The sequence below is a fragment of the Hyperoodon ampullatus genome, assembly GCF_949752795.1.
Source record: "Hyperoodon ampullatus genome assembly, chromosome: 11".
NCBI lineage: Eukaryota > Metazoa > Chordata > Mammalia > Artiodactyla > Ziphiidae > Hyperoodon > Hyperoodon ampullatus.
The window spans coordinates 28,031,223-28,049,810 of record NC_136924.1 but is presented as its reverse complement, the minus strand read 5'-3'; the positions used below and the strand labels follow the sequence as shown (position 1 = coordinate 28,049,810).

The following is an 18,588-nucleotide window of genomic DNA, read 5'->3' as shown; positions in this document are numbered from 1 at the left end:
TTTGAAATAAGCCATGCCGTAGGGAATCTGGTTAAAAAAGAATATGCTGCAAATTAAATTGTTTAATTTGATTACGTATTACCATTAAAGCTGAATTTAATCTTAATCTTTTTATTTGAACTTGATTTGTTGTGGTGCCTATATTTTATATTAGATATTTTTATCAAATGTCTGATTATATTTATTTGTCTGTTCATATTTAAGACAGGAGAACTCCAAAGCTGATTAGAAACTCGGCTCATGGTGTTCACTGCAGGGTCATCTAGCTGGACATTTCTTTGGGGAGATGGGATGGAGTCGCTATTTTCCATAGGTCAAGAATTGGGTCACTGATTATAAGATATCTGAGCCGTAAACTAAAGGAATTACTCAGTTCTCTAAACAATTAAAACACCATAAACTAGATAAATATACCATGTTATCATGGCTTGATGCCACGAGTTACTACTTTTCCATCTCCTAATTTGTTTACTTTTATTTTTTGAGGCTATTTGAGATAAGAATGTCCCTTTTATTGCCAGGGCCAGAGACAGGACTGTTGTTGATTTGTTATATTAGTGGTTCTCAATATGTGTCCTTCTGAACAGCGGCATCAGCAACTTGTTAGAAATGCAAGGTCCCAGCCCCACTCCAAGGCTACTGAATCAGAAACTCTGGGGTGTGGCTCAACATCTGTATTTTAACCATCTTTCCAGACGATTCTGACACACATCAAAGTTTGAGAACCACTGTGTTACATGAACAGCATGGAGGCCGATAGCGCTGGGACCAAGTGAGAGAGGGGGAACATCACAGGGTGTGAGATCCCCTGTGGGTCATTGTGAGGACGTGGGTTATTGTGTGAAATGGGAAGCCTTTGGAAGGTTTTGAACAGTTGAGTGATGTGATTTGATAGATATTTTTAACAGATTATTTTGACTGTTGTGTTGAGACAGAGCTGTAAGAGGCCAAAGACCAAAGCAGGGAGGCAAGTTGAGAGTCTGTTGGAATAATACTGCAGGCCAGAGATGAGGTTGGCTTGGATCAGAGTGGGGTCGTAACAGGGGATGTAGCGAGACATAGTTGAAGTCCAGAACTCATTTTCAAAGAGAGTTGTCAGAATTGGCTTATTGACTAGCTGAAATTAAAGACCAGGAGTTGTCACTTGAAATTTTCTCTGGATCTGAGGGGGGTAAAAGTAACCAAATTAGAAGATGGAAAGCTAGTAACTTGTGGCATCAAGCGAAAATGACATGGTATATTCATCTAGTTTGTGGTGTTTTAATTGCTTAGAGAATTTGATCTCAAGTTTCCTAGGCAGAGTACTACCATTCTGATAGAGTGCTGGAGAATCATTGTCAGCTGTATTCCAGCTCTGATGCTCTATTTGCTATTAAAGCAATTCTGGGTTAATGACTTCTCAACAACAAAAACCCCAAAGCCTCACCTTCTCTGGCTGTTCTCTACTTGAAATTTTTATTACCCTTGACTTTGAGACCCCACACTCTCCTCACTCACCTCTTTCATGGTTTCTTCTTAGTTTACTTTTTTCTTTGCTCATCCTCTTGATTTGAGGTTTTCTTGAAGTTTCAGTACCTTTGTCTTACATGTTCTCCATCAGTAATTTCGTGTAGCCCACCACTCCTGGCACATTGCTGACTCTCAGATTTGTATCTCCGGTCTCTTTCCTGTCTTCCGGAGCTGATTGCACCACTCACTACCTTCAAAATTAAACTCATTATCTTCTCTCACTCTAACTGTGCTTTCTATCATTTTTGTCAGTTTATTAATGTTACCAATCACCTCCCCTCTCTCTATCTAGTTACTCTCTAGACTGTCAGTTCCACCTGTGAAATCCTCGTCCCTTTCCCTTATGCCCCACCTGCCACCACCTTAATTTAGTTGCCTATTGTCTCTAATTGGGATGCTGTAGCAGATTTCTAACTGTACTCCCTTGTGCCAGGGAGAAAGATGGATGAGTATAATTTTTTTAAAAACTTAAAACAAGCACAATTTGAACGTCAGCTCTTTCATCTATGGTCAAAATATAATTCTTTTAAAAATTTTACAAATTTTTTTTCATTTGTGAAAGTAGGAGTAAAAATCATTATAGCTATAGAAGGCCAGTCTATGATTACTTTAATCTTTTTGCTCCATTAAAGTCTTTTCTCATTTTTATGACTGTCTGCAGTAGAATCAGGTTAAACAAGCTTATAGGATTTTAAGGAAGGCCTAGATAGAGAACTTAAGACATAAGATATCAGATACAGCCTACTTACCCAATCTGTTGGTCAGTTGTATTTCAAATTTGTTTTTCTATGAAGCTAAAGATTAGATGTTCACAGATAAAAAAGATATTCCAATAAAGTATGTTTCCTGTTTTAACAAGGGAGATTTAATAATGATGAATCCAAATCAACTTTATCTCTCCCTCTTTTACTTCAGTCAGAATTTATTTCTAAAGGTATAATGATTAACTTGAATAATTTTTCCTAGATTTTTATCTTTTCAACAGTAGATATATGTTATAGTAGTATGTTATCTACTATGTTATAGTCGATATTCTTACAGATATATAACAGTAGTATATAATTGAAAAATAAACCAAGTACAGTGATTCTATAAATTGCTGGGTTTAAGTTCTGTTATCTGAGGTCTAAAATTTTCTGCTTCTGAATGCTAGATCTAAAAGAGTCAGGAATGATACTCACTGTCCTAATGACAGGATTTTTTTTTAAAGTCTTTAAAACTATTTTCCAGGAGTAAATTGCCTAGCACTTTTCCACTCTAGGCAAAAGTGATTTTTGTTGCCTCAAACCTTTATTCTCTGAAATTACTTTGAAACATTCTACCTTTTTAATTCATTAATTGAAAAAATATTTTTGAGCCCTTTCTATATGCCAAGCACTACTCTGTGTGCTAGGGACTCTGCAATAAACAAACCAGAAAATGTTCCTGCCTTCATTGAGCTCACATTCCAGTGGAGGCATGCGAAGTTGGAAAAAACCTCTTTCCCTAATAATTTTACATTAGACTTCCCATTCACACTGTGAAACTTCTAAAATAAAGAAAAAAATAGAGCCATAATAACTATGGCATAATTTATGTACCATCACAGTCTCAGTATTATTTCTTAAATTTGGCATAATTCTAAATTATATGTGTTCTTGTCATATCCTGATTATTAAATACAAATGAGATTGCATATTTCTATTGTTCTTAATTTTGAGGTATGTTTCTTAAGTTATGAATACCAACCCATAGTCATAGCTTTGTGGAGTGGAACTGCTTAAGTTTAATCTAGAACTGTTTCAATCAACTAGATGTTTAGGTCTCTCCCTTCTTTGAAGCTTTATTGAGGTATAATTGACATACAAGAAACCACACAAATTCAGTCTTAATTTGATGAGTTTCAGTACACAGTATGTACCTGTGAAACCATCACCACAATCAAGACTGTGAACAGATGCATCACCCCTGTACATTCAGAAAGATATTAGGGTGTGTGTGTGTGTGTGTGTGTGTGCGTGCGTGCATGTTTTAGTATATTGTTTTATTATCAAATATTTCAAGCGTGTAAAATTCTAATAGCGTTCCCAATCCAGTTAATGGCAGAATAAAGTGGTTGAGTGAAACTTCCCAGAGAACAACATTTACAAAATCTGGATAATAAATTATTTGCAGGCAATGGAAAGTGATCAAAAGCAGGTAGAAACTAGAGTTTACCCTTAAAAGACCATAACTGCAGTGGGTAAGAGTTGCAAAGTTTGTGGCTTTTTTTGCTTGATGGAATTCCCCAATCCTTGGGTCTCATGTGGTAGAAAACCCACAGTCTTACCAGCTTGAGGTGGCAAAGGTCAGGGAGTCTGGCAAATGAAAAAAGAAGAAGAAGAATAGGCAGAGATGTGAGAGGGTCCCATACTTGAAAGACAAACACACTGGCTAAAATTTATGAGTTTTTGCATTTTTGACTAAGTGCCTTCTGTTACTATGCACAGCTATAGTGGCCGAAAATTGAAGTTTTGTTGGCTTGAATTATCAGTAAACAGAGCTTGGAGGTGACAGAGCAGGTGGAAATTTATGGGGAAATCCCAGCAGCAGAGAACTGCAGAGACGATGAGCCCCAAAATCTGAGTATTAATTCTCTCCAAATCTTTGGCTGACCATTAAACTACACAGGTGCAGGGGAGATCCCCAAAAGGCTGGACTAAAAGTTGGTAGCTGAAGGAACCAAGCAGAGATATGAGCTGCTCCACATTGTGGAAGAGACAACAGTTTTGCAGTTTGAGTCTAGGCAAATTAACTGACTATTAGAAGGAAAATCCAGTTATCCTCAGAAGAACATAGCATTATCCAGAGTTATTATAACATTATTACACTGTCTAGTTTTCTACTGAAATCACTAGATGTGGAAAGAAACACAAAAGTGTGATTCATATTCAGTCAATGGAAAGTGACTCAAAGTGGGCCTGGATGTTGCATTTAACAAAATCTTCCAAAACAACTAGTAGAAATATGTTCAAAGAACTAAAGGGAAAAAATGTTCAAAGAATTAAACAAACGTGTCTTAATGAGTGAATGTATCAGATTGGTGATAGCAGAAGAAAGAGTTCATGAACTTGATAGATCAATAGAAATTATTCAATATGAAAAACTGAGGGGAAAAAATTGAATAAATATAAATAAAGCCTTGGATATCTGACAATATAATGATGTTAAACATATATGTGATATATTGGTATACTAAATTTGGTAAAATTTTAGTATTTGACAAAACCAGATAGTGGGAATATAAATGTTATTTTTTAAAAGCATAAAAGCAATTACTGCTGAATGAAATTATCTTTTTAAAATTAAACTTTATTGAAGTATAATTTACATGTAATAATATATGCCCATATTAAGCATACAGTTTGATGAGTTTTGACAAATATATTAAATGTGTAACTATCACCACAAACAAGATATAGACTATTTCCCTCACCCCAAAAAGTTCCCTTATCCTCCTTTGCTGTTAATCCCACTGCCAGGTAATCCCTCTGGTCTCAGGTAATCACTGCCCTTTCATTCACTAGTTTAGGATTTCATATAAATAGTATCATAATTTTTCTCATTGATTATTTGAATAACAGTGTTTGCCAGATTTCTTCATTATAAAGTTACATTTTACCTCTTGATATATTACTAAATAACCTGTAGGAAGGTACTTTGAGACTGCAGACATATCCTGTTACTTAACAAACTTTAGCCAATTATCTTAGCATATGTTAATGATTTTTGTCTGAATCCATTTTTACATTGAAGGCTGCTGAATTGTCATTTTCTAACTGTTATTCCTTCTACATTTATACTTAGCATTCTACTAAGGAAAAGATCTCCCTGTCTTTCTTATCTCCCTCTCTCCCTCTCTTCCTCCCTCCCTCTCTTCCTCCCTCCCTCTCTCTCTCCCTCCTCTCCCTTACCCCTATCTATCTACCTACCTATCTATCTATCTATCCACCCACCCACCCACTCTCAGTATGGACTCAATAGACTCTTATTTTATTCAATGGGTCATAATCCATTACTGCTATTATTCATTTTGATGCCCAGATTGTCTCAGATTTGGCTAGGGGGAAGCCCTTTCAAACTGGTTCCTGTGTTGTTTTGACATGCCCTTGTTATGTTTTGAGCACTTTGTTACTTTCTGGCACAAGATATTCCAGGCTCATCTTATACTTTCCCTGTCCCAGCCCTGGAACCAGCCATTTCTCTAAGGAGCCTGGTTTTAGTGGGGAATAGTATTTAGAGATTTTAGGCTTTTTAAGCTGAGTAGTTCCTTACTACTTCTGGATTCCACGTTTATGGTATTTTCTTCTATCATTTTAACTGATATTTTTAAAGGACTTTATGCTTATTTATTTTATGTAATAAAGTTTAACATCATAACTACCCAAGAAGTACCCTTTTCACTAACACTAATATTTTACAGGACTGTTTGCATATTTCTAAATTTGATTTGTGGTCTTCATGAGAGAGGTCATTTAGTCAAATCTTCATACCTTGTGCAAGACTGCCAGTGTGTCCTTCTAGATAGATGAGAATCAACCTGTTTTAAAACTTCAGAAGAGCAGATTTTACAGCCTCTGGGGAAAACGTACCAGTAATCAGTGGCTAACACTCAAGGATTATATGCATTTTATGCTCACTTCTCTAAAGGGAAAGATTTTTTTCCTAAAAGCCTTTCCTCACTTTCTTCCCATTTCTTTGTTTTCCTTCTACTCCTTCCACTTTTTTATTCTTCCTATTATTCTCTTCCAAATGTTTCATGTCTTACTGGATATAGGCCATTTTTTAGCTACCCTCCAGCTCCTTATATTTTTAAAGTGGTCTTAGTTTATATCATGATTTTCATCTTAATACTCTTTGAATTTTAATGTTATTTATGTTGTAGGACCTACATTTAGACAAAAAGCTGAGATTATTTCTTTTCTAGTTGCCAGTATTTTAATTCACCAATTAATGTTTTTAAATAAAATTTCTCATTATACCAGTATTATTTTTTTAGTGATGAAAATTTGAAAAATTCTCTAAGTAAATAAAAATCATCCATAGACTCATCACCCAGAAATAACAATAGTTTTTTTTTTAATATACCTATATTTTGAGCTCAGACGTAGAGAATGGACTTGAGGACATGGGGAGGGGGAAGGGTAAGCTGGGATGAAGCGAGAGAATAGCATTGACATACATACACTACCAAATGTAAAATAGATAGCTAGTGGGAAGTAGCTGCACAGCCCAGGGAGATCAGCTTGGTGCTTTGTGACCACCTAGAGGGGTGGGATAGGGAGGGTGGGAGGGAGGCACAAGAGGGAGGGGATATGGGGATACATGTATACGTACAGCTGATTCACTTTGTTACAAAGCAGAAACTAACACACCATTGTAAAGCAATTATACTCCAATAAAGATGTTTTAAAATTTTTTTTAATTTAAAAATAAAGACTAATACTCCAATGGAGACTTTCAGTACCCTTGTTTCAAGTATTTACAAATTAAATGTACCTTTTCTAGTATCAATTATAGTAACTATATTTGTATATGTATAACTATATTTGTGTATATATAACAATGATAATAACTATATTTGTATTTATATTTCAAGGTCATCTCAACCCACTTTTACCTTTAGCCCCAATAAATCTTGGGTCCTACCCATAACTCATATACTTGAGGGTCAGACAAATAACATACACATTTATGGAGGGGAAGGGTGTAGGGATTATAAAAAGTAGAGACTGCAGACTCCACCTAAAGGCATTCCGATTCAGAAAGTTAAAACCACTGTGTTGGCCCAACAGAGCACATCTTCAGGCTGTTGGCTATCTCACCTCTACTCTTTCCTAAAAGACTAGTTAGTATATCTGCAGAAATAGTGGCCTGTTTTTCTGGTACTTTAAGATAGATGTAATTTAAATAAATCTGGATTACACAAAAGTCTTTATCAGATCTTGCTCTAATGTGCTTTATCACCTTCCAAGTTCTTAGTTTCTCTAGCTGAGCACCATCAGGTCAACTAATCTAATAATAGATCCAGCAAAGGCCTTTAGATAGAACATTCATGCTTCTCCCTCTCTACTCTGAAAAAATATAGATAGTTCACATTAATCCTAGGCGCTGGACAATAGGGTGGGTTAGCCTGCGTCTTGGTACAGTTTTTACAAGTTGGAGGCAACTAGGGTCAATTTTCTGTGTCTTGCCATACCCCACCCTAATGCCCATACTGTAACTGTTCTTCCTAACTATGGAAATGGGTCAACACTTCTCTAGTTTTATTTTCTTTTTTAAATTCTTCTAAAAGTCTTTTCTTTGTAAAATAAAGTTATTGTTTGTGAATATATTCTACTTTTTAAATTTTACATCATAAATTATATTTCATAAATATGAAATATATTTTATTTCACATCATACATCAACTTGCTGTTTATTATTTATCTTACACTAAAAGGATTACAGGTTCAGAGACTTCTAGACTGGAAGGGACTTAGAGATTGTGATCATCATCATTTATAATACAATTAACTGAATAGTGTGAAGTTGCTCTGTCAGTTGGGTTTGGTCAGGGAAACAGAGCCATGTTATGTATTGTGGCAATAAGGAGTTTAATACACAAATCTGGGCTTACACAAATGTGGGAGAAGTTGAAGTAGGAGGATCAGAGAAACAACCTGAAACACTGGAGTAGGGGAAGAAAGCCATGGGTGCATTGTAGTGAAGAGGTCTGGATGCTACTGTATCTGACCAATGAGACCTTCCAAAAATAATGGCCTCTCCTGCACTTCTGCCTTTCAAATCTTAGGCAAGTTCTTCTCACTGGCAGACTGTAAGCTGAAGCTCTAGAGAAGGGGATTTTGAGGCATGTCACTGCAGCCATCACTGGTAGTGATGATACCAAGTGAATCTGGCACAGTTGCTTACCTAATTCATGGTGCTCATTCATTCTGTCACCTTCACCTTTCTTAATCTTTTCCTAGACCATGATGAATGTGTGTCTCCATTGATCATCAAGCAGTCGTGGAGTCTTGACATCTTGTGCTTTTTCACAGAATCATTTTAGATTGCTTCCTATACCTACAGACATCTTTCTAAAAGTTATAAAAAAATAACTAATTTCTCTCATACCTATTTCTTGAACACTAAACCCGAGATAGGTTCACTCTTTAAACGTTGCTTGTACCTTGTTCACTAGAGCAGAGACTCAGGTTGCTAGAGCTGCAAACGCAAATTTTTTCAATAATTTAGACTTTCAGGCTTAGGAAGGAAATAATACAAGTAAAGACAGCAGGAATAATTATTCAGAAACACTGAGAAACCTTAATATGTGCATTTGCTTGATACTTTGAGACTACAGTCGAGAGTGAAGTTAGAGAATAGAATCTGTTTTCCACATTGATACAGGAAGTGTTGATGTAGCACTTAACCTGTTGGTTTGAAGCCAGTGAACTAAACTCTAGTTTGTCCATGGTTAACTACCCATAAATAATTACCCTTATATATCTCCCACTTTACCCATTCCTCTGTCTTCAGTGAACAACCATATAATGAATAATTGAAACCTGGCTTAGTATATTTTTAATGATGATTGCTTTGCTTTCCAAATGACTGCATTAGAAAAACTTATCTGTTTTGGATATACAGTTTTTGAATCCTAAGTGGTTGAGAAGTATGATTTAGCTTACAGAGCAATTGAATATGTGAATAATAATATTATTTTTTGGAGGCTATTCTTTGATTTAGCCAACAGATGTATACATTTTAATAGTGAAGTACATTATCAAAATTCATATGTGAGGGCTTCCCTGGTGGCGCAGTGGTTGAGAGTCCGCCTGCCGATGCAGGGGACACGGGTCCGTGCCCCGGTCCGGGAGGATCCCACATGCCGCGGAGCGGCTGGGCCCGTGAGCCATGGCCGCTGGGCCTGCGCGTCCGGAGCCTGCGCTCCGCAATGGGAGAGGCCACAGCAGTGAGAGGCCCGCATTCCGCAGGGAAAAAAAAAAAAATTCATATGTGAACTGAATGAATTTTTTATTGATAACAATTTTAGTTATGACTCAAATATAAATTATGTAATATGAATGATTTATTTATATCTGGGTTTTTTGGTCAATAATTCTTGAAATTACATAAGTTTCATGATGTGGAATTAAACGCTAGCAGCTAAAAATTATGTAATTATTTATGTTAGGCCTCAGTAGACAAAATTTGACATGTTAGTATGACACTTGATGTTAGTTGTAAAATAACATCAGAGGGCAGATAGATAGTACTAACTGGCCCACTAGTTCTTATGAGCTAGTAATTAAGTTAAAAAAAAATTTTTTTCTAAACCTCCCAGGCAAGCTGAGTGTGAGGTGCAAGACTTGTAGTGAATTTAAAATTATATTTAACATGCAATGTGAGCTCATCGAGTATACTAAAGGATTATTTTTGGCTTTAAGACTTCATACGCTGTTTAAACAGAGTACAGAGCATGTGGATTATTCAGTGATACATGAAACTATCCATCTTAACAGGTAAATATTGGGAAGATGGATTCACCCATTGAAAAGTGGAACTTAATAATTGGCAACTTGGCTTTAAAACAGGTAAGTGATGCATATATTTGTTTACAGATCTTGAGTTTTACCTGTAAGAATGGAATAAATTTTAGTGCTCTTAAGTCTACCATTTAATTGTTTCAGGGGACCTAAAATAATAATTGGGTACTATGAACAAGTGATAGAATAAATGGATACCCATGGCTTCTGAAAGTTTTCTTTTTCTAGAAACTGATCAGATTCTTCTAAATATGAAAAATGTATAATGTGCAAAATATAGAATAAATATATGAAATCTCTTCTACCATAATTATATAATAGAGCCAGAATTTGAGTTAATATCTGTACAAATAAATATTTAGCACTTCATGGCTTAGGTGCTGTTTTTCTACTTTGATTTTTCTAAAAGTAAATCCTCTATTTAATTAAACTCAACTTTTTAAATATATTATGGTAAGATGTTTGTTTAAGCTGAATTTTCCTTAATTTGTTAATGTTATCAGTGTTAATAAAAATGAGCACATTAAATTGTCAATTACATATACATGAATGATATATAGATTACCTACAGTTCTTTCTAATCTCAGGGGACTATCTCTGTCTCTCCCACCACCCTCCCCTATCCCCAAGACACAAGACTGCAGCCCCCTAGCACCTCTTTAGCACGTGCAAGCTTAGGAAATGCTCACTAATTTTAATGTTAGTTCAACTAGGACATAGTGTTGAGAACATGTGGCAAACAATTTATTTCATGTAATGTTCAAAGACAAAGAAATAAAGGAAGTTTTGGAATATAGGCTTTAAAAAAATATCTGTGCAACTGCTTCTAAGATCACAGGGTTAGAAATAAGAAAATCTGGTATCTAATCTCAGCTCTAACATTAACTAGCTATATAACCTTTGTTAACTTAACCTTTCTGTGCTTAATTTTCCTCTTCTTTTCCACAGTATTGCACTAGAGACGTGCATGATCCTTTTCAGCTCAAAACTGTAGGAATCTATGCCGGAGTAATAACCAAAATATCTAACAACCAGTAGACAACTATAAATTAATATATATATTAAAATTTGAAAATATATTCCATTTTTTTCTTTAAATACCCTAAACTCTTACTAAGTTATATGAATTGTACTATAAATTATTCATCAAATTATTCTAATAATTTTCCATCTCTGCTTTTAATTTTTCCTTTCACTCTTAGTCTCTACCCTTCCCTTGTCATCCTCTCTCCCCACAACTGTTGGTCAGGATGGGAGCCAGTGATGGCCGGGGATTCACTGATCCTAGTTGTCACAGCCTGAAGTCTGTGTCTTTGTCTCACTCCACCAAGGATGCATGAGAAACAGGGAACCCCACACAGGCCCATCAGGACATAGTCGGTGCCAGCCAGTGAGGCGGCAACTGGTTGGAGCCCAGTTACCTGTGGACAGAAGCAGAGGGGAGAAGAAAACAAGGTCAGGTGGGGGGTGGCGGTTGTGCTATCTCTGAAGCTTTATCCGCTAAAGCTCGTGAGGGAGTAGATGGCGTGGAGAGGGGCGTGGGATGGGTTAGCAGTGTTCCTTCGACTAGAGGCTAGTTATGGAGGGTAGAGGTGGGGAGCGATGGAAAGGACAGAGGAGGCTCATGCTGGCATTAGCTGGGGTGTGTTCTTCTGACTATTAAGTGGGACACTAAGCAGATGATCTGTCACAGATTTCTCCACAGTTGTACACAGTGGCCGCCTCAACCTGTCCATAAATTGTCAAATAAAGCAAAGCTCCCAATCCCACTGAAGAATCATTACCTCACCAGGAGGAATGTGCCCTGCGCTCCCATGTATTTATGGCTCCTGTTAACCTCCCCAGCTACTCCTTAACCCAGACTCTGCTCTTCTCTTGGGTACAACGGGGCATTTCCTTTGCAGGTTTACAGAATAGGACTTATTTATCTCAGGGGTGTGTGTGTGTGTGTGTGTGCGTGCGCATATGCTGTAAGTCTTACATAGGCTCTCTAGCTCTGTATTTCATTTCCAAGAAGTAAAAGCACTATATTTTATTTCTAAGAAAAACCTTGGAATCACGGTGCTAGAATTTAAATTATTAATTAATTTTATTTCTTTTACATACCATATTATTTACTCACGAGTAAGAGAATGCTGAAGTATCTTAGCAACTGGTACAACCATAATGGTGCTTATAGCTTGACTCTCAGCTCTGAATCTGCTGTAATGAAAGATGTGGGGCTGGAATCTAGGATATCTGGACTTGCTGGCCCAGGCTTTTCCATTAATTTACTCTATGACAAGATCAGACTACTTGGGTTTTTCACCTGGAGCCCTGGATTCCAGTACATGGATTGGCTTCAGAGAGTCTAAGCACCCAGAAGTTCTACTCAAAATATTGAATGCATCTGTGTTTTCGTGGAGGGAAGAATCTATAAAATTTTTACCAAATTGTCGAAGGAGTCTATGACACAAACACAGTTAAGAATCAGTGAACTGGAGATTCCTTCAGGGTTTCTTTTAGTTCTAGCATTCGACTAATAGGATTCTAAGAGTAATTGCATTTTTTTCTTTTCTCCTGAGGGTTGCTTTGTGCCACCACTGTGGGAAGTACTTTATATATTTATGTAATTCATTTAAATATCAAAATAACCCTTTCATGTTCGATATTATCATTATCATTTTTCAGATTAGGAGCTAAGGTTTTTTTTTTTTTTTTTCGGTACGCGGGCCTCTCACTGTTGTGGCCTCTCCCGTTGCGGAGCACAGGCTCCAGAAGCGCAGGCTCAGCGGCCATGGCTCACGGGCCTAGCCGCTCCACGGCATGTGGGATCTTCCCAGACCGGGGCACGAACCCGTGTCCCCTGCATCGGCAGGCGGACTCTCAACCACTGCGCCACCAGGGAAGCCCTGGAGCTAAGGTTTTTATAGCACTAATCACAATGGTGACTATTTGTGAGGTTATTTTTTTAATGTCTGTCCCTCCCATTGACCAAGAGCTCTGTGAGGGCGGGAAATAAATCTATTTTGACCACCATTGTAGCCCAACACTAAGCATAGCACCTTGTACATAGTAGATCCTAAATTAATGCTTGTTGGATGAATAAATTTAAATAGCTTACCACAAGGTTAAGTGGTATAGCTAGGAATCAAACTCTTATCATTTGATTGTAGAATCCAATCTTTTGCCAATACTGTGTCTAGAGTCAGACTTCAGTTATGTGGATTGGGTACTTTTCAGTCTTCAGGTTGGTATTTTTTAGGTGATCTGTGGGCTACACCATCAAAGTCACTTAGGGTGCTTGTTAAAAATAGATTCCTAGATCCCATTCCATACCTACTGCTGCCAGATCAGGGCACTTTAAGAACCCATCACCTTAGGGAATAGTAAAATAAAATACAGTAGCTTCTTCAAAAGGTAAGGCAGCTCAATTACCATATATAATACTTTCTTCTGACTCCTTGTATGCATATTTACATCATAAAATAAAAAATGCATTTTCAAAATGAATAATTCTGTTGGATTTTATTAAAACTTTTTTAAGGTTCAAGCAACAGTAGTTGGCTTTCTAGCAGCTGTGGCAGCCATTATATTGGGCTGGATTCCAGAGGGAAAATACTATCTTGATCATTCCATACTTTTGTGCTCTAGCAGTGTAGCAACTGCCTTCATTGCATCTCTTCTGCAGGGTAAGTACATTTATAAATGTCTACTCTATAATATTTTACTTTCTAATTATTTATTTTCCATGTTAACTATTTTTATTTAAATGGTACTTGTTCATGATAAAAAACAGAGAAAAGTTATCTACAAACTTTTAAAATAGATTATTTCAGATATATTTATATATATTATACATAAGCCTTAGTATAGAGCAAGCTTTCTGAGGTTGTGTCCCAGCTTTAGGTCCCCTGGTGCATCTCCCAGACAAGATCAGGAAAATAGTCTAGATATTCATTTGTTTCTGTAATTTAAATTAATTGAGAATCTCCTGTCTGGAAATCGTGCAGAGGATTTACCAGCTTGTCATCTGAGTACCAAGTATTCCAGGAATTCTGAGTTTTAAAAGCAGTCCCTCTGGGTTTCCCTGGTGGCGCAGTGGTTAAGAATCCACCTGCCAATGAGGGGGACACTGGTTCGAGCCCTGGTCCTGGAAGATCCCACATGTTGCGGAGCAACTAAGCCCGTGTGCCACAACTACTGAGCCTGCGCTCTAGAGCCCACGCGCCACAGCTACTGAAGCCCGCGCGCCTAGAGCCCATGCTCTGCAACAAGAGAAGCCACCTCAGTGAGAAGCCCACGCACCACAACGAAGAGTAGCCCCGCTCATGGCAACTAGAGGAAGCCCATGCGCAGCAACAAAGACCCAACACAGCCAAAAATAAATAAATTAATTAATTTTTTTAAAAAAAGCAGTCCCTCTGTTGAAATTTTTTTAAGTTTCAGATTTCAAAAAAATTACTGTTTCTGTGGCAATACAAGTATAACCATATGCTTAACACAGCATATTGTTGGCTATGGAACGTTAACGAGCCAGAAGGTTTTAACGTTTAACTACATTATAATGTTTTTAGTTGGGATATCATTCTTTATATTGATTTATTAATATCAACTTTACACTAGAGAACTAGCTTATTATGGAACAGTAATCATAAAGACTTAGTAATTTTTATTTTATTATTACCGTCTTCTCATTTTAGATCATCAGCAAGGTTAAAAATCGAACACTCTACTGTCAGGTGATCATACAACAAAGCTAACTTTTTCGGCTAGGTTCTGGTAATTTAGAAACTCTTAAAATTAAGACCTGACTACCAAAATATTTTCAAGCATTTTATTTTAGTACTTAAATTGTACCAGGGGTAGTTTCTTGTCTTTATATAGAATTACTAGAATTGAATGGTGTTAACACTGGTGAAAGCATAGTGAAGTTATGCTATTGGGAAACTAATTTCTGGTAAAAAAAAAAAACAAGTGTTAAAGCATTAGCACTCTGTTTCTTTAGGCTCATTTGCTTCTGTTTTCTCTCTAATATTGTTTCATTTAGAAAAAATTGTTTAAAACTTTTCAGACTAACAAGTATTTGTATTGCCTGGGATTTTTAAAACCATAAAAATTCAGATTTTTAAAATATATTTGTTAGCCTTCTTACTTTTAATAATGTGTGTTCTAATTTTATGATAACTTGACCTTTATATATGTAGAGCAGATACTATTGACGACCTTTTGTAAGTGAGAAAACTGACTTAGGTAAGGTGACTTGTCCAATTTCATCAGCTTGTTCACAGAAAAATCATAATTAAAACCCATTTCCTGCCTCCCAGCTCTTTCCACTGGTCCATGATGGCAAAATATTTGTTTTCAGCTGAAAAGTTATAGACAGCATTCTTTCATAGGAGAACTTTCCACATTGATCTTTAAATGTGCTGATTTTGAAAAAATAATTTATGTGATCACATCTTGACTGATTATTGTATAATGTTTAAGTTTTTTTCCTGCTATTGTTTTTTTCTGTTTACAATGATATTATGGGAAAGGTAAGTCCATAGATTGAAAAAGCCTCCAGAATATAAGACGTGAGACATTGAACAAAAATTCTACTTTCAATAATTTGGCTTTACGGGGTAGTAGAAAAAACACTGTTACTTACAAGCTATGGGACCTTATGCAAGAATTTAAACCTACTCCTAGGGCCTCAATTTTATAATCTATAAAGTGAGTATGTTAGAATAAAATCATTTAGAGTCATTTTCAGTCTAAAAATGCAGTGAGATTCTGGTTTTTGTCTATAGCCATATTTAGGCTTCCATATTGATTTATGGTTAAGACATAAATGAACTAATCTTAAATTTTCTCTGCCCTGCATCCTCTTAAATGTGTTGGCATGAGAAAATCTATACAATTGGGTATGGCTGTTATGCTATCATTTTTCTCCCATTTCTATATTCAAGAATATAAGGATTTAAAAGTATAAGTACACAGTCACATTTTCATCTTCTGTTGTTATAGGTTCATAGACAGAAACTTGGGGTTTAAAGAATATCCTTTACAAAGACTGCTTCTTGTATTCTGGCCTGCAGTGTTAAATTTAATTACTTCCCTCTTCTTAATACTTCAACACTTTTTAATAATAAAATGAAGCAAGCATTTCTGGCTACCACTATGTAAACAAATCTGGTTTTGTTGGCCTTCTTCCCAATTGCTATGTGTATAAATATGACTCACCTTTTTATTTATTTATTTATTTATTTTAAATGTATTTATTATTTATTTATTTTTGGCTGTGTTGGGTCTTCGTTGCGGTGCACAGGCTTTTCATTGTGGTGGCTTCTCTTGCTGCGGAGCATGGGCTCTAGGTGTGCGAGCTTCAGTAGTTGTCACTCGCAGGCTCAGTAGTTGTGGCACACGGGCTTCGTTGCTCCGTGGCATGTGGGATCTTCCCGGACCAGGGCTCGAACCCGTGTCTCCTGCATTGGCAGGCGGATTCTTAACCACTCTGCCACCAGGGAAGTCCTTAAATATGACTCACCTTTCTTTGACATACTTTATTTGAGGGTTAAAATAAAATCTTTGGCTTTGATACACATGAATACATTACATCTAAGACATGCATGTTACTAAATTTGGAACTTTAATGTTATTTTACAGTAGCTCTTCAGGTCTCTAAATGGAACATTGAACTTCTCAGATCTTTTGTGATCCCCACTTGGAATTTGTTGAAAAACATTTTGCCAAAGCATTCAAGTAAAATGTTTTGTTTGCTTTAGTCAGCTTATCTAAGCAGTCTAACCGGAAGTGATACACTGTTTGTCTAGCCTATGTATTTCAATATTTCGGGGGATTGATTTTCTTTAAATTATAGCAGAAAAAGTAATGAGCTTTATTTTTTTCTAGGAATAATAATGGTTGGGGTTATCGTTGGTTCAAAGAAGACTGGGATAAATCCCGATAATGTTGCTACACCCATTGCTGCTAGTTTTGGCGACCTTATAACTCTTGCCATATTAGCTTGGATAAGTCAGGGTTTGTACTCCTGTCTTGGTAAGTTGACTTGAAATTAACTATAATGCATTATTCAGAGTCTCTTTAAATAAATATTGTTGCAGCAATGTCATGACTCCGTGGTGGCCTTCATCTGTGTTAGAACTGTAGTTGAGGCTGATTAGAACAATAACTATTACTTGTTGTACACCTACTATGTGTTGTGGTTCTCGCATATTTTTCTCTTCTTAAAGAGTTTAAAACTCAAAAGATAAGGATTATCGTTTCTAATTTCAGATGAGAAAACTGAGGATCATAAAGGTTATGTGTGTTACCCACTGTTGGTAGGAAGGTTGAACACAGATCTGTCATAGTCTGTGAATTCTGCCCTTTCCTCTGAATGTGTAGCCACTGATGGGTCAACCCACAGGATTCTGATATATGTGTTGCACTGTTATCTCAAAACATAAGTTAAGGTGGAGTTTGAAATTTAGTGATTTTTCCACCTTTCAGAAACCAACGTGGCAATTAATACTAACAACCAAAAATCACCATGAAAATGAGCCTGAATGCTGTGTGAATTTGGAGTCATCTTATATATGTGATTCCTGATAATAGTAATATGGTATTTATAGAATGTAATGGATTGTTTTAATGCAAATTTATACTGTGTGGCTGTTGTCAATGTAGATGTATATGATTTGTGAGCATAGGTTTAGTGCTAAAAGTTGGTTGTAGTTTCATTTTTTTTGATGCCAAATTTTTAAAAAATTAAAAGAAAATAGAAACCCACAGTAATACAAAAAAAAAAAAAAAAAAACAGTGAGAGAGACAGAGAGAAAGAGAGAGAGTTTATAAGCCAAGCCAGAAGCAAACATTTAATCACATATCCTCATATATATTCATGGATTCTAGACAGATTTATGGTATACTTTAGAATAAATCTAAAGTATATTTGGTTTGTAGAAGTAAGAGTCTCAGATAAATGTTTTTGAACTAAAGAGAGGGCTTTAACCTGTCAAAGGCAGTCATTTTCTACTACTTTTGGAGATATCAAGAGAAGTTTCATGTAGTATATAAAATTACCATAAATTATTTAATGACATAAAAACAATACTCATTAAGACTTGATATGTATGTTAAAGGAAAATTCTCATATAGAAGATAAGATGTGTCTAGTTGAAGTAAGGTAGAAGACAGTAAATGATCAATGGCCCAAATGTAAGATCTTGTTCCCATAAAAAAGAAAAGTATATTATTTGCAGACTTGGGTACTTAAATTACCATGATATCAGCTGCCTGCCAAATACCAGGGTGTCTCCACCAGTTGAAGCCACCGAAGAATGTTACCATAATAAATATGACAGTTGTTACAATGATACAGACTATTACGATATTCCATAAGATAAATCAACTTCTGTGGAATTTATTTTTAAAAATTATTCAAGTGATAAACTCCTTATAAAAGACTTAACATAATGTGTTATTCTCTAAATCTTTCAATATTTTGAGTGTTATAGATGATATATTAGTAGTTTAACTAGATCAGGAAATTTAAAAAGTGAAA

General features: G+C 36.1%; 1 protein-coding gene across 1 annotated transcript in view; it reads left to right on the top strand.

Annotated features, from left to right (window-relative positions):
* Nucleotides 1-18,588, top strand: part of SLC41A2 (solute carrier family 41 member 2) — a gene marked incomplete at its 3' end in the record, with an annotated part of 107,571 nt that overhangs the window by 24,821 nt on the left and 64,162 nt on the right. Inside the window, exons 3-5 of the mRNA XM_079714386.1 lie at nt 10,035-10,106; nt 13,585-13,729; nt 16,935-17,081. Coding sequence (XP_079570512.1) covers nt 10,035-10,106; nt 13,585-13,729; nt 16,935-17,081 — 364 coding nt within the window. The remainder of the gene's footprint in view (nt 1-10,034; nt 10,107-13,584; nt 13,730-16,934; nt 17,082-18,588) is intronic.